The sequence below is a fragment of the Protobothrops mucrosquamatus genome, unplaced genomic scaffold (genome assembly GCF_001527695.2).
Source record: "Protobothrops mucrosquamatus isolate PMUCROS unplaced genomic scaffold, P.Mucros_1.0 scaffold2059, whole genome shotgun sequence".
Lineage (NCBI taxonomy): Eukaryota > Metazoa > Chordata > Lepidosauria > Squamata > Viperidae > Protobothrops > Protobothrops mucrosquamatus.
Genome location: NW_015388164.1, coordinates 196,084 through 211,511, shown reverse-complemented (window position 1 = coordinate 211,511; position 15,428 = coordinate 196,084). Strand labels below are relative to the sequence as shown.

The window sequence follows — 15,428 nt, the reverse complement described above, 5'->3', positions numbered from 1 at the left end:
AGCTTGCGGGACTGGCCTAGGGGAAACTTTTAGAGGGGGTTTTAATTATATTTTAATTAGATTAAATTTAAATATTTCCTTTTTAACTAATTTTTAAATTTGTAATGTTATTTGTGTATTTTTACCCGATTGTTAGCCGCCCTGAGTCCGCAAGGAGAAGGGCGGGATATAAATTTAATAAAATAAATAAATAAATAAAGTTCTGGCTATGATATCTAATGTTAAGAAATGACATCACCTTGATAAAGAGTCAGGAAAGTTTCTCAAGTAGAAAGCTGAAATGTACAGAAATATGCAAATTTTGATGGCATCTTCTCAACTGATAACCAGCAAAGACAATATTCAAGAAAAATAGTAACTGAAGCCCAAAACACCTGAAAGATACTAAGTCTCCTGGTGTAGACTATCCTGGGTTAAATGGAACTTGACCAAATTAAACTGATTCCAGAGATCTTTGTAGTCTTTTGTTCTGAAGGCAAGAATTACATTGGATAGCCATTGGAGTTGGCTGAAAGAGTTTTAATTCCAGTTTTGAGTAAAACTGGCTGATTCTAGTTACTCCCTGCAGATCTCATTAGAAAGTAGTTGGGAGAGAGGCATAAAATGTAGCCTAAATTCAAGTGAATCCCTACATGTTCTGTGCGGTGTTTCCTTCTCAATTACCTCTCCATAGGCAATGGTGTTATTGTATCTTCTCATTTCTGGGTAGACATGGTCCAGGTACCATTGGAAACTTCTGCACTTCAAACTTTTTCTAAGTGCTTTTCGCTCCGAAACATCTCCAATATCAATTCCTGGGTTCTGAAAGAGAGATACACCATTACATCATCACTTTCTCTTGTTGTTGCTTTGCTCTGGGATAACCAGAGGGTCACTTGTTTGTCAAAAAGACATTGTTAGGAATCTTTCTTTTGGATTTTCCTACCCCCATAGCTTATGATGCCACTTTTGAAGTCTTTATCTTCTTTTCACATTAGAAAGCCCTAAGAAACTTAGAAAAAGATTGTCAATATATCTGGAGTAAGGAGGTCCAACAGCCTCTTTAAAAAAGGTGAGTAAACTTTGGCCTAAAAATCACCCCCGGCATAAAATTCCCATCCAACCCAGCCAATACAGCTTGTCATCATCGTTGTCATATTTGTATCAGAAGCAACAAGGCCCTTCCAGGTTGAAAGGATTAATTGGTGACATCACCATTGTCTGGGAGATGCCCAGTTGAGGGGTTCCTTTCATGTCCCTGTTAAGGAGCCCACTAAAATGGTATCTATTTATCTACTTGCGTTTGCACACTTTTGAATTGCTAGGTCGGCAGGAGCTGGACCAAATGATGGGAGCTCATCCCACCACACAGCAGTACTCCAGTCTCAAATGTGGGCTTGCTGATTGTCAACTCAGCATTCTAACCATCACGCTCCTTTCAATACAGTTAAAGATATGGAGTATAATTCAGTGGCAAAGCACCTGCTTTATATGTAGAAGATCACGAGTTCAATCCCCATCAACTCCAACTAAGAGTAGCAAAATGTTTTCCTGAAATCTTTAAGAATGGCAATAGATGAAACATTCTGAAATCAGCAGACTCCATTTTGACATTGAAATGGCACAGCCTGCTCTGATTCTTTTTGGAACTTGAAATAATTCCAAAATGTTCAAAGCAATGTGGTCCTATGCACAGAAATGGGCCCTTTAGTCACAAAATCAGGATGTTTCTTAGGAAGAAGTTATGATTCCCGTCTCTGAAAGTCATCTTTTTCTGGTATACAGACCTAGGACTTATAAAAAGATAACCTTCTCAGCATTAATATTTGCTTGAGAGTCCTGGTTTGATGAAATAATGAGAATGTTGAATTTATAATCTTAACAAGTCTGGTTAGCTTGTTCCTTGATAAGTTTTTGCCATTTCTCCAAACCTTTTGTCATCATCATCATTGTCATCACCATTGTCATCTTCCTTGGTGTTATCATCATCATCATCATCATCATCATCATCACCACCACCACCACCACCACCACCACCACTACCACTATTTTCATACATACATACAGACCCATCATGCTATACTTTTTTCAAAGTAAGCAAAATTATGCAAAGCAGAGAAAAGATCAAGAAGTCGTTAAGACAGACGATAAGAGAGAAGATTATTTCTAACTAAAGCTAATTTATACCAACACCATCACTGCTTCCCTCTATATCTTTTTTCTTTTTGAAACAAATCTTTGTTTCTAAAGTATGTCAAAGACTGCAGATTCCTCCAAGTTGCTGTGATCTTGGCAACCACATGTTGGCTTGAAAGATAACCTCTAGATTAGATATCCTAGCTTGCAGGGAAAATTATAGTGTGCTTAGGGTAAAATGCATCCTTTAATTACAGATGTTTAAAATAGTCTACAACTTTTCTATCTAACAGAGACACTGAAGTGTTGTGTGAAAATCTTCATTGACTGAAGCCATGGTAGGCAGCGGAAGTCAATGTTCATGGAAGCTTTTGCTGTTGATATTTTTTAATTGTTGTTGAGGAAGAAGACTGATGTGAAACCAAACTATTGTGCTCCCATAAATTGAATTTTCATTCTTTCTATTGCCAGTGTTTGGAAATGAATGCCAGTGAATGAATCTGCAGCCCCAAACAGCACCATCTGTTTAAATGTTTATGAAAATCTCATATTTCAAAAGTGCAAAAAAAATCTGAAAAGGGAAAAAAAAACTCTGACATCTTTGCAGGGCTAAAATGTGAACAGCAAAGATTGGTCCAACTTATAGAAAGATGAATGCACTGGAAAGAAACAATTAAACACTTGATGGAATGAAGAGAATTTTTGAAATTGCTTATAAGGAGAAAAGTTGGTTAAGATTTGGGGATGGAATATTTCAGCATTTAGCTGAAAGTTCCAGTTATAATTTTCTATTTCCTGATCACAATATATCTTTAATGGGTTTTTGAGATATTGTGTCATTTTTCAGACAGTAAAGTAAAATATGAATCTCTTTAAAAAACTTAATAGGTTTTCTCAACTTTTATACTGCCCACTTTGAGAAGAAATATCTTTCAGAGTGATGAATGTTTGTGAATATTTGGAATTATAACTTCTGTTGTCTGTGAGGTTTGATTCAGGATCTCTCTCTCTTTTTTTTTTCTCTCTCTCTCTTCTCTCTCCATTTTTAATGTTCAATCTACACTCTATTAGCAACTTAGAAAACACAAAGCACTTATCTTCCAAGATGACAATTCTCAAAGCAAAGAACAAAGATAAAAGCAAAAAACACAATTTTAAAAAAATCAAAAAATCAATAAAGCACACCAGAAGAACCAGAAAAACAAAAGCCGAAATTGGTGAAGAACAAATAAGCCAGAGAAGAAAGAAATACATTTAAAAGCCTGTTTAAAAGTCCAGATCCCATTTCTAAGAAGGCTGAATAAACAATTGGCTTCTGTATTGACAATGTATCTTCACTAGTAAAACTCTTCCCACTCAGCCATCAATCTGATTATTAAATTATTATCTCTTTTTTTAAAAAATGTCACAACAGATGGCAACACTTAGCCTGATTTAGCCAATCTCAAAACAACTGAATAAGGTTAGACCTGGTTAGCACTTACAGGGAGAACATTAGGAAGCCAAGATCTGTAGCCTAGATGGTAAAGTAAAAAAAAAAAATTCTGAAAAATTGAAAAATGACAATATTCTAGCCTATTGTATTTAAGAAAATAATATATACTGAGGTCAGTACTGAAATGACTTTGGCTGGTCTTGGAAAGGGAAGCACTGTTGGACCTGATCAGTATTAAAATGAGAGACCAGTAAGTAATACATTGGGAAATTAAGAAAAAATAATTAAAAAGGCAATTGCAAAGCACTTCGTTATTGTTTCCAAGAAAATAACAGGGACGTGCTCATGAAATTCTAAGGAGTTGGAATTCAGCTTAAATTTTCTTTAGTTACATTCAGAAAAAAAAAGGAACTCATAGGGGTATGGATGGGTTTTATCTTGTAGCCAAGAACTGCACTTTTATGTGTTTGTTTGGTTTTAGTTTTTATTTCTCAAAATGTTGTTATCGGAATGAGGGTTGGAAAAAATAGCAATTTAAAGCCTGTCTGGGGAGCCTTGAGGCGTATTTAAAGCAAGACACTGGTATGAAGCCTTTCAGAGATTTAACATAATCATTTTAGCATTCTTGGGAGGCTGATAGTAAACAATTTCAGCCACCCAAATTCACTGGTATGAACTAGCTTGGGCTCCAGCATCTATATGAATGGGCGGGGGTCACATATGGCCAGTGGGGTCACACTGCTCATCCCTGTCAAAAATGGAACTTTCCAATTAAACTGGGAGCAAACTGGCACTCAAGTGGGTTCTGCCAGGTACAAGAAACCAGGAACCAGAATTGAGATCAAAAAGTACTGCAAGTTAATTCCATGCAACCTGTACGCAAAAATTGGCGCCAGATAAGAATCAATAGATTTCAAGGGGGTGGGACCTAAGTCCCTTATGGGGGTGTAGATTCCAAACAGATGATGTGTTTGACCCTACCCTCGGGCTCCCCCTGGTCATCTCCTACAGGTTCATTAAAATGTTCATATGGAAATTATGTAGTTCCAAATGAAAAAGCAAAATCTGAAATTAAGCTGATCAAAGATCACACTTTCTTAGCTGTATTTGACATGTTGAAAGCAAGCAGATTGGTATCTTGTGATGAAGGGAAGGTCAAAGTCTCCTCCTCTCATAAAAAAGGAAAAAGGCAGATATCTGGAGTAGAAGTAATTCAAGAGAGAGGAAATTAGATTTCTCCGCTCTCTTTGTATGTTAGGATCAGCTGTGTGGTTTATGTAGTGTGTGTGTTTGTATGAATGGGATGTCTACAAAAGGCTGAAAGTTCCTCTGATATAAGCACAATCCCCCACAGATTCCCATCAAGGGCATTAGGAGAAAAGGCAGATGATGGAGACCTAAGTATATTGACTCACCTCCAATGGCAGGTTCCATGCAATGTATACATGGGACTTGTAGTCGTCCATCCACACCTCAGCCACCCGCAGTGCATTCCTCTTGGTGTAAAAGCCAATGTTATTGTTGTACGGCTTTTTCTTGCGCTCAATGTGGGCCACTCGAGAGCAAGGGAGAACCTCCATGCTGCCACCACACAGCCATACCTGGAAAGATTGAGACAAGGGAGAAAAGACAACAACAGAAAGTCAGTAACCTGGAAACACCCCTTATTCACACACATGCTAACCACTATCACTATCCTCCAAGATGGTATCTTTCAGATCCATTTTATTTCCCTAGAATATTTGGAAGATTTGCATTACTCAATGTAAATGAGGTGTATCCAGCAAGCCACGATGTCACAAAAAGGACAAATATGTATGGTGACTTCCTGTCTAAGCTCTTCTTTTGTACTTGCATTGCCTTTTTTTCAACAATTTTCAATAATTTTATTAAGGATTATATTAAACAATGGTATAGGGTTTCCTGCCTGAGCAGGGGGTTGGACTAGAAGACCTCTAAGGTCCCTTCCAACATCATCATCATCATTATTATTATTATTATTATTATTATTATTATTATTATTATTATTATTATTATTATTATTATTATTATTATTATTATTATTATGACCTGGGATAGGCAGATGTGGATGTTTGATGGTATTATAGATATTGTCGCAGGATGGAGGCGGTTTCCAGTAAGGCCACCTTTTGCAATTGACTAATGGCGAATTTGTCAATGCCAATGGTTTATGTTTATGTTTATTTAGATTTGTATACCACCCTATCTCCCTAACGGGACTCAGGGCGGTGAACAGGCGATAATAAAAATCACAATAAATATCTATTCTAAAATCAAATTCAAGTGTTCAAGTGATGCTCCAATTGTTTTGGGATTGCACCCAAGGCGCCTATTACTATTGGTACTACCCTTGCTTGCTTTTGCCACAGTCTTTCTATTTCTATTTGTAGGTCTTTGTATTTTGTTATCTTCTCCAGTTCTTTCTCATCTATTCTGCTGTCTCCAGGCACTGCCACGTCCACTATCCAGACCTATTTTTCTTTCTTATCGACAATTGTTAAGTCCGGGGTGTTATGTTGCAAGTGCTTGTCTGTTTGAATTCTGAAGTCCCAGAGCAGTTTAATTTTATCATTTTCTTTCTCTATTTTATGATCCCACCAATTCTTGCTTACAGGCAAATGATATTTCTTGCACATCTTCCAATGCACCATTGTTGCTACTTTGTCATGCTGCTGCTTGTAATCAGTCTGTGTGATCTTTTTGCACTTGTTGTTGTTGTTGTTATTGTTGTTGTTGTTGTTGTTGTTATTATTATTATTATTATTATTATTATTATTATTATTATTATTATTATTATTATTATTTTGTTATTTAAAACCAATACAACAATGTTGTAGAGAAATACATTAAAATTATTGAAAAAAGAAAAAAGTGCAGAAGGGGAAAAAAACCATTGAATGTGTTAAGGCACTGGACTAGAAACCAGGATGAAGAAGAATGGGGTGCCAAAAGATAGTGTATTGTCTCCAACATTGTATAACATGTATGCAAATGATCAACTAGTCCCTGACAATACACATCTATTCATCTATAGGGACAACACAGCAGTGGCTGCACAACTTTTGATGAGACAGCTGCAGTGATGGGATTCAACCAGTTCGCACCAGTTCAGCAGAACCAGTAGCTAATTTTTTGTTGCCCAGGCTCAGAATGGACTTCCGGAAGTGGCATCCACACAGAGAACCAGTTGTTCACATATTTGAATCCCACCACTGGACAGCTGGGAAACTTACAGTAGCACCTGAGGAATTAGGACAATATTATACCATCAACCATTTGAGTTCCAACCCAAACAAGACCCAAGTATGTGCTTTCCAACTTCAAAATTGAGATGCAAGGGAAGAGTTGGAAGTTATTTGGCAAGGGAACCAATTACAGCACTGTCCAACACGGAAATACCACAGTGTGACACTCAACAAGACACTTGTTTTTAAACAGCATTGTCTCAACACTAAATCTAACGTTAGCTTCAGAAACGGTATCATCCGAAAAATGATAGACTACATATATCAGTGGTGGCGAACCTATGGCACGGGTGCCAGAGGCAGCACTCAGAGCCCTCTCTGTGGCCACGTGCGCTGTCGCCCCAGTCCTAGGACTTCAGCTGGTTTTTATAAAACCTTTTCGCTTTAGGCCTTCGCCGCAGTGTGCAAAAAAAAAAAAGGTTCAATCAGTCAATTTCAACTTCTGCGGGAAAAAAAAAGATCTTGCAAAGTTGGAATTGATCGATCGAACTTTTTAGTCCCACCCAGTCTGCCGTTACCACCGCAGCCACGCCCACCCAATTGGCCATGCCCACCCAATTGGCCACACCCAGCCAATGGGCCACACCCACCCGGCACTCGACGATGTATAAGTGGGTTTGGGGTTGCAGTTTGGGCACTCAGTCTCTAAAAGGTTCGCCATCACTGACATATATGAACTCAGCCATCCATGTTGCGTACATCAGTTTTGGCCCTGTCTCTGTTGGTCTGCAAATAATAATTCTCTATAAAGATTACAGTTTTAGGAGAGGGACTCTTTTGGCCTTTCCTTCAATGCTGCTCCAGTGTGGGGTGCTTCTGCACATGCAAAACAAGTTGTCATTGCCATCAATGAAGCAGTACATTTAGTGACAGGATGCCTCTAACCTACACCAACTGAGAACTTGCAATCTCTCGTGGGCATTGCCCCACTTAAGATCAGGAGAGAAGTAGCAGCAGACACCTAGAGAACTAAGCAAGAAAATGATCCTTGACATCCTCTGAATGGACATACAGTATGCCATGTGCCCCAGATCCAGGAAAAGCTTTATGGCAAGAACAAACATTCTTCAGGGTACGCAAGAGCAAAACAGAATTAAAAGATGGAGGAAGGAGACCGTTGAGCAAGGAATAACATTAAAGGAGGATATGCCTGAAGGATCTGACCTCTCTTATATTACCCTCCCTGAGTAGTCTGAGGGTTGGAGTGCCTAAGTGTAAGACTTATATGCTCAATTGGAGGCTGTTAGTGGATAACAATAGGCTGTGTGAATCCAGAGAGACTGACAGCCCAGCCCATTTCTGATACGTCACTTATTACCAGAAACATGCACTCACTTGACTAATTTTTGGACAAAGCCAAAACCAAGAAGGTGGCTTCATTTTGGCAATCTAAAGTTTGATCTGGATATGGAAGAAGAAGAAGAAGAAGAAGTAGAAACTAGGAGAATGTGAATTCTAATCCTACCTTGACTAAGAAAACCTTCTCTCTCTCTCTCTCTCTCTCTCAGCCTAGCTCACTTCACTAGGTTGTTATTGTGGAGAAAATAGGACAAGGAAGGAATATTAGGTATGTTTGCCACTTTGAATTAGTTATAAAAATAATAAGGGTGAAATTAAAAAAAAAAATCTAAGAAAAAGAAAAAAATAGAAAAAAGAAGTTTCTCCCTCATCCCCAGCAAGTATTATACACATCATAAATTATCACGTCTCTTAAAATACAATCAAACATTTCTGCATTCCATAGCTCAGCCAATTTTCTACAAGCCCATCTCTAAATCTTCAAGTTTTCTTATTTATCAGCAAAAGCCCAGTAAAGGTTATCAAAAATAACACCTTAAGTATTTATATCTCCATTTCCATTAAAATAAATTCCCCCTAACCCGTCTCTTTAAATAATCACAGCCCAATTCATTATCCAGTCCCAATCAAAAGAAACCATTAAATATCACCAGAAATAGCAACCCATTATTTATCTGAAAAAAAAACATGTATTACAAATTATATCCAATACCCCCAAGTAAACATTACTATAAATAATGATCATTATCCAATCTCAGTAAAAAAGACATCACCAGAAATAACAGCCCATTATTTTAGCCATGATGAAATAAATCAGTGTAGTATTTGTCCTCTTTTTCCCAGTGATCTTTAAGTCCCACAAAAGAAGTTCTAACATCTGTTTCTCATAGTTTCTTTATCTCTTCTTTCAAAATTCTTATCATCTTTGTCAAAGTCCTTCTGTAGTCCCAATGTATTAACTCCAGCAAATCCCTTCTGTGCTTTTAAATAACCAGCAAATTACATTTGTAGATCCATTATTCCCATCTCTTTCTTGTGGGTTATAATTCTTAAATCCTCCTTAAAATCACTTCAGTTTTATTCAACAAGGCTTCTTCCTTTCCAATAGCACATTTTAGTTTCATTATAGAGTTAAATAATTTTAAAACCTCTTATACCCAAATAGCAAACAATTATTTTAGTGACACCATCTGGTGCCCTCAAGTATTGAACCTCCAAAGTCATCTTTTTAGCTTAAATGTGAACAAAACAAATTTTCCCACAAGAAAGCATCCTTTTAATTAACATCAAAGGTCTTCTTTAATTCAAATCCAACTAACCCTTAGTCTGTTTAAAACTTTCTAAAATCAACACTATTGCCTCTTCTTGCTGAACATTTTTTTTTAAAAAATCCCTATTAACAGATTTAGTTACTTTCTTTCTAAATGGATTGAAGAACTCAACCAGCTAATGCCAAACTTGTGATTATGAATGTTTCTCAAACTTTAACAGATAAGTATAGTATTATAAATAAAACCCAAAGGGATTAAAAAGATGAGCTATGGTCAGATCCTGAGTCCATAAAAAAGCTACCGGTATGTTAACAACTCTGAGCACAATGAAATCTCCCAACTCCCAACTGATTGCAAGTGAACTCAAAAACATCAGTTTCTTCTGTCTGCTCACAAAAGAAAGAAAGAAAGAAAGAGAAAGAAAGAAAGAAAGAAAGAAAGAAAGAAAGAAAGAAAGAAAGAAAGAAAGAAAGAAAGAAAGAAAGAAAGAAAGAAACCAGTTGTCTTGTGTACATTTGGGAGATCTCAGGAGCTCTCCTTGGTCCTGAGAGAATTTTTAGCAGCCTGGATCCAGCATCCAGCTTCCTTTTGTCTGTAATGTCTCCTGTGATCACAACAGATCAATTTGCCATTCATCACCAAAAGTGATTCCCTTTTTCTACTTGCACTGAGACCTGTTATGCAAGTATATAAAGTGCCACGTTTTCATTGCAACACCATATACCTTGTTTAGTTACTTACCAGAGGGGATGAAAAAAGAGAAGAAATCAATCTCAGTAGTACATGATCAGAATGCACAAAAGCTAACATGGCATCCCTGAGACCCAGTCAGACCTCCTGTTCAATAAGGGACTTACAAAGTAAGATGTACCCCTGCTTAAATTCTAGGGCTGTACAACTCTTCAGATTCATGAACAAATAGAAAAGGGCATGACTGCTCTAAGGTGTTGCCAACAGGTGTGTCAGGCTCCAGTCTCCAGTGAAATCCAATTGAGTCCAGTTACAAAGGATCTACTTACACCTAGTAGACAAAATCTCACCACATTATAGCTATAGCCTTCTCACTGTAGGAGATACCAGGTGAGACCGAGGGAGGGGGTCAAGTGAATCATTAGTCTCAAGTCCCTTTGTGCCCACAAGAGATCTAAGTCCAGGCACTTTGAATTCCATTGACTGTTATCTACCTAAAATTTGATTTGACTGTTAATAGTTCAGATTCTTGTGGAGTGCATAAGTTTGCACTACTACACCTTTACATTTATTTGAACTGCCTGGACGTCTGATTTTCCCATGCTCAACATTCATCTAATAGATATATCCTGGGAGATTCTAGGGTGTGGCTACCCTGAATAATTCTTCCTCCCTTCCCCATCCAGTTCAGGACTGTGTCACCTCTTCCCTGGGAATATGCGGTGCCATTGCTGACATTTCCCTTATCACCTTCTTCAGCCACACACTCCATCACAGGGTTTATGCTCTAAAGCACCCTTTTGGAAATCAAATCAGGCACCGTGTGGCTCTATTAACTCTCATCCAGAAGAAAATACATTGTCCCACTGCTGAACAGCTGCTGTCATTATAGAACTTTGCTTGATGTTACCCCAAATCTGTTCCCCTGTGGTGCCCATCCTTTAATTCTGAACAAATGAACAATAGAAAATAAATCTGCCCTTTCTTCAAGCTGACAGCCCTTCAGATGTTTTAAGACAGCTCTCATAGCATCCCTTAATCTTATCTTCTCAAGCATAGAAACATAGCCAGAAATTTCCACCATTCTTCCTTTGATTGATCTCAAACACTTTAGCCTCCTAAATGCTTATCTCTGAACCTTCAGAAGTAATCACTGAACGTCACACCTTTATGTAGCTTTGATCCCTTTACTGATTAGCCCAGTAGAGGTGACAAGCTGCTCCACTATAGCTGGGCCAATATTCATTTCAGAATTTCTGCTAGAAAGTGATTCAGTCCACGTAATAATCTGATCCAAATCAAAGTTCTGGACTGAGTTGAAAAATAAAATTGAATCAGACAACTCCAGATTGAATTGAAAAACTACATACCCCAATCAGCATTTGGTGGACTTTTGTGTACATGCAAAATAACTTTTCTTGGAACTGACTCGCAAATCTGAACTGGATTGTCTGAATAAAAAGCAAAATTCCAACTGGACTGATGTGAGTTTTCAAATTGAAGCACAAATGCAATTGTGGAACATTTACACCTCTCCAATCTCTACATCTCTAGACACAACAGGGGAAAATCATCTTTTTTCCTCACCTAGAATATCCCAAGACACAACAACACTATTATTTTTGTCCATGTAAGTGTGATTTGCAGCATTTATTATGAAAGGTTTGCTTATAACAACGTGGAAATAAAACTGTGTTCTGTGATGCAGTCAGAATAGAGGGGGTTTGAGCAAAATATTCTGAAGAGGATCCATGTGCACACACATGCACATGCAGGTGGTCCTCAACTTACAACAGTTCATTTAGTGACCATTCAAAGTTACAACGGCACTGAAAAAGTGACATGACTGCTTTTCACACTTACGACCGTTGTAGCATCTCCATGCTCACATGATCAAAATTCAGATGCTTGACAATTGGCTCATACTTATGACAGTTGTAATATCCCAGGATCACGTCATCATCTTTTGAGCCCTTCGGACAAGCAAAGTCAATGGGGAAGCCAGATTCCTACCTTACTAACTTAACACCTGCAGTGATTAACTCAACAACTGTGGCAAGAAAAGTCCTAAAATGGGGCAACATCACTTAGTAACAGAAATTTTGGGGTCAATTGTGGTCGTACGTTGAGGACTACCTGTATATGGAATAAAGTAAGGAGGTGGAATAAAGTAAGGAGGTGGATTCCCAGGAGGGAGGGGCTGCATTCCAGAGAAATAAGAGGCAATTCAGCCCAGATATTACGTGTGAGAGAATGTGGGTGTAGACAGCCCCTCCCTAATAGTTTCCAGCATATATTGTAGATGCAGATTAGCAATCTGTCCTTTGTCTGGTGAGATTTTGTCTATAGGTGTGAAACAATAAAGAACTTAGCTTGGAAGAATTATAATTAATTTGGGGCCTAGCATATACACAAAAACATACACTGGCTATTTCACCCCTCCAATTTATCTCCCCTACCAATTTTCTCTTCCTAACTTTCATTTCTCTCCACACTCTCCCCCACTTCTTTCTGTCTCTCTTGCTATCAGGTACGGACATAGGGCTCTTATAGTGCTGTCTCTCCTCTTTAAGTTTTTTAAAGAGTTGAACTGAAATATAGAGCAAAGCTGTACACGTGCCTTGCAATTTCCTATCTTAGAAGAATCTCCAGGAGAAGGTAGAAGAGGCTGACAAGAAAGCTTCTGAACTTAATTTTGTTACAGATGTGTGGTGTTGCATTTGCAAGCTGTGTATCTTGAGGTGGGGGAAGGATTTGCAGGATTACACACTGCATCCAAGCCCGTGTTTTATCCCATTCCTTCTTAAGAAATAATGTCATTCCTTTAACTACAAAGCAGGAATAAAAAACTCACCTTTGGTTCCCAAAGGACTTGGCCTCAAGGTGTGTTGAGGGAAGATAAGACCAAGCAAGAACAAATACAGCCAAGCTGACTTTGACAATTACATGGCCTCAAATATGCATGAAATCAAATGCAGAAGTGACTGGACAGATAACATGAATGTTATAAAGGGGAGGAGGAGGGGAAGGAGGAGGAGGAAGAGGAGGAGGAGGAGGAGGAGGAGGTGGTGGTGGTGGTGGTGGTGGTGGAGGAGGAGGAGGAGGAGGAGGAGGAACTGAGGGGTCAATAAAATTCAATTGTTCACATCAGACCTATACATGTGATGGTGTACAGCACGGGTGTCAAACTTGCTGCATCACGTGACATGTCACAACATATCGTGACTTTTTTTGCATTGCTGGAGCTGGGATGAGTGCGGCCTCTGCATGATGCAACCAGCCCGCGGGCCGGCAGTTTGACACCCCAGGTACTCCTCGACTTATGAACATAATGGAGCTTGCCCACTTCAGTCATAAATTGTGATGGCCGTAAATCAGGATTTTACTATTTTTTTCTGGCAGATGTTAAGTGATTCATGAATAAGATAATCTTTATTGTCATTTTTTTTTTACTGTGGGCACACTAGCACACATTAAAAATGAAATTCTGTTGCCTGCTCTCAAAAGTGTACAAATACATAACACATATACAAACAGGCTATATACAACATATGTACAGTATATGCCTACACACTTACATATGCATACATATAAATATTAATCATTGTCCATATTTTTTTTCTTTTTTTATTATTAAAAGTTTTATAAAAATTACAATATAAACCCCCATACCCACCCCCAAGCCCCCCTCCCCCTCCCCCACTTCCCAAAGCTGAACACAGGGTTACAAATATAATAATCATAATCTAACTAACATTAACCAACTATTTAAGTAACCAAGTCCATAACACGCTTTAACTCCCCTTTAACATAAAGTTAAACAAATTAAAATTAAAAACAATAATAAACAAATTAACAACCTAATTGTTAAACAATACAATATTAATACTAAAAATAATAATAATATCATATAATTAAAACTAACAAAAATTCCACTATAATAAACTATTAATAATAATAATACTCTAAAATTTACTCATAAGCCAAATTGAACTTTTTAGTCCCATATTTGTTCTGAATATAATCTATCCATCTTCTCCAGACTGAAATGTATCTTTCTTGTGAATGATCCTTCAAGTAAGCAGAAATCTTGGCCATTTCTGCTAAATTTGACACTTTAAGCGTCCATTCTTCTATAGTAGGCAAGCAATCCTTTTTCCAATATTGCCCAACCAATAACCTTGCAGCTGTTATCAAATTCAACATCAAGTTTATTTCTTTGGTATCACCATCTGTAATAACACCCAGTAGAAATAATTGTGGAGTAAATTTTATCTTTTTCTTAAAAATCTTTTGAATGTTCCACCAAATCTTAATCCAAAAAGCTTTCATATTTCTACAAGTCCACCAAATATGGAAATAGGTAGCATCCAAACTACCACATCTCCAACATTTGGGCACATTTAATCCTATGTATGTTCTGTTGAAAAATCCTAGGTCTACGGTAGATATTTTGTAAAATATTTTTAAAAGAGAATTTAAGACCCGGACCCATTTGAAATGTAAAGACTGGGTATAATAGAGGGTGTTATCCAATGGAATCGGTTCTTGGATATTTTGAGCCCATTTTACCATACAATCTTTAACTAATTCCGTTTTCAAATCCATTTCTATTAAAACATTATAAATCCTCTTTATATGTGCTTGATTCGAATCTTTAATCTGTTTAATCAAATTCTCATCCAATAATGTAATGCCGATCTTTTGATCTAATTTCCACCTGGCCATCAATTGAGTATACTGAAACCAAGACTGTACAACATTTTCTTGCTTTAACTCCTCTAACGATTTTAATTGCCAATCATTCCCTTCCAATCTAAGTAATTCCTTATAAGAAATCCTATCCAAATTCACACCCTTAGATACTCTCTCTATCACGTGTCCAGGAATACCCCAAATTGGTATTTTATAATTTAACTTATAATAATACTTTTTCCAGACACGCAATAGAGCACTTCTTAAAATATGAGATTTAAAAGCCTTATCGACTTTTTTATTATAAATTAAATATGCATGCCATCCATATAATAAATCCCATCCCTCTAGTTGAAGTATACCTTTAATAGTTAAATTAAGCCAATCAGTAACCAATGTTAAAACCACCGCATCATAATATAATTTCAAATTAGGTACCTTAAGTCCTCCTCTTTCCCGTGCATCTTGTAAAATCTTCAATTTAACTCTTGGTTTCCCCCCCCCCCCAAATAAATCTATTAATACCCTTCTGCCATTCCTCCAAATTGGCATCTTTTTTCAAAATAGGTATCATTTGAAACAGAAAAAGAAACTTCGGTAGAACATTCATTTTAACAGCTGCAATTCTCCCCAACAAAGACAATTGTGATTTTTATC

General features: G+C 37.4%; 1 protein-coding gene across 1 annotated transcript in view; it reads right to left on the bottom strand.

Moving 5' to 3' along the window:
* Positions 1–15,428, bottom strand: part of GALNT17 (polypeptide N-acetylgalactosaminyltransferase 17) — a gene marked incomplete at both ends in the record, with an annotated part of 169,641 nt that overhangs the window by 4,400 nt on the left and 149,813 nt on the right. The window contains 2 exons of the mRNA XM_015823963.1: positions 664–801; positions 4,966–5,151. Coding sequence (XP_015679449.1) covers positions 664–801; positions 4,966–5,151 — 324 coding nt within the window. The remainder of the gene's footprint in view (positions 1–663; positions 802–4,965; positions 5,152–15,428) is intronic.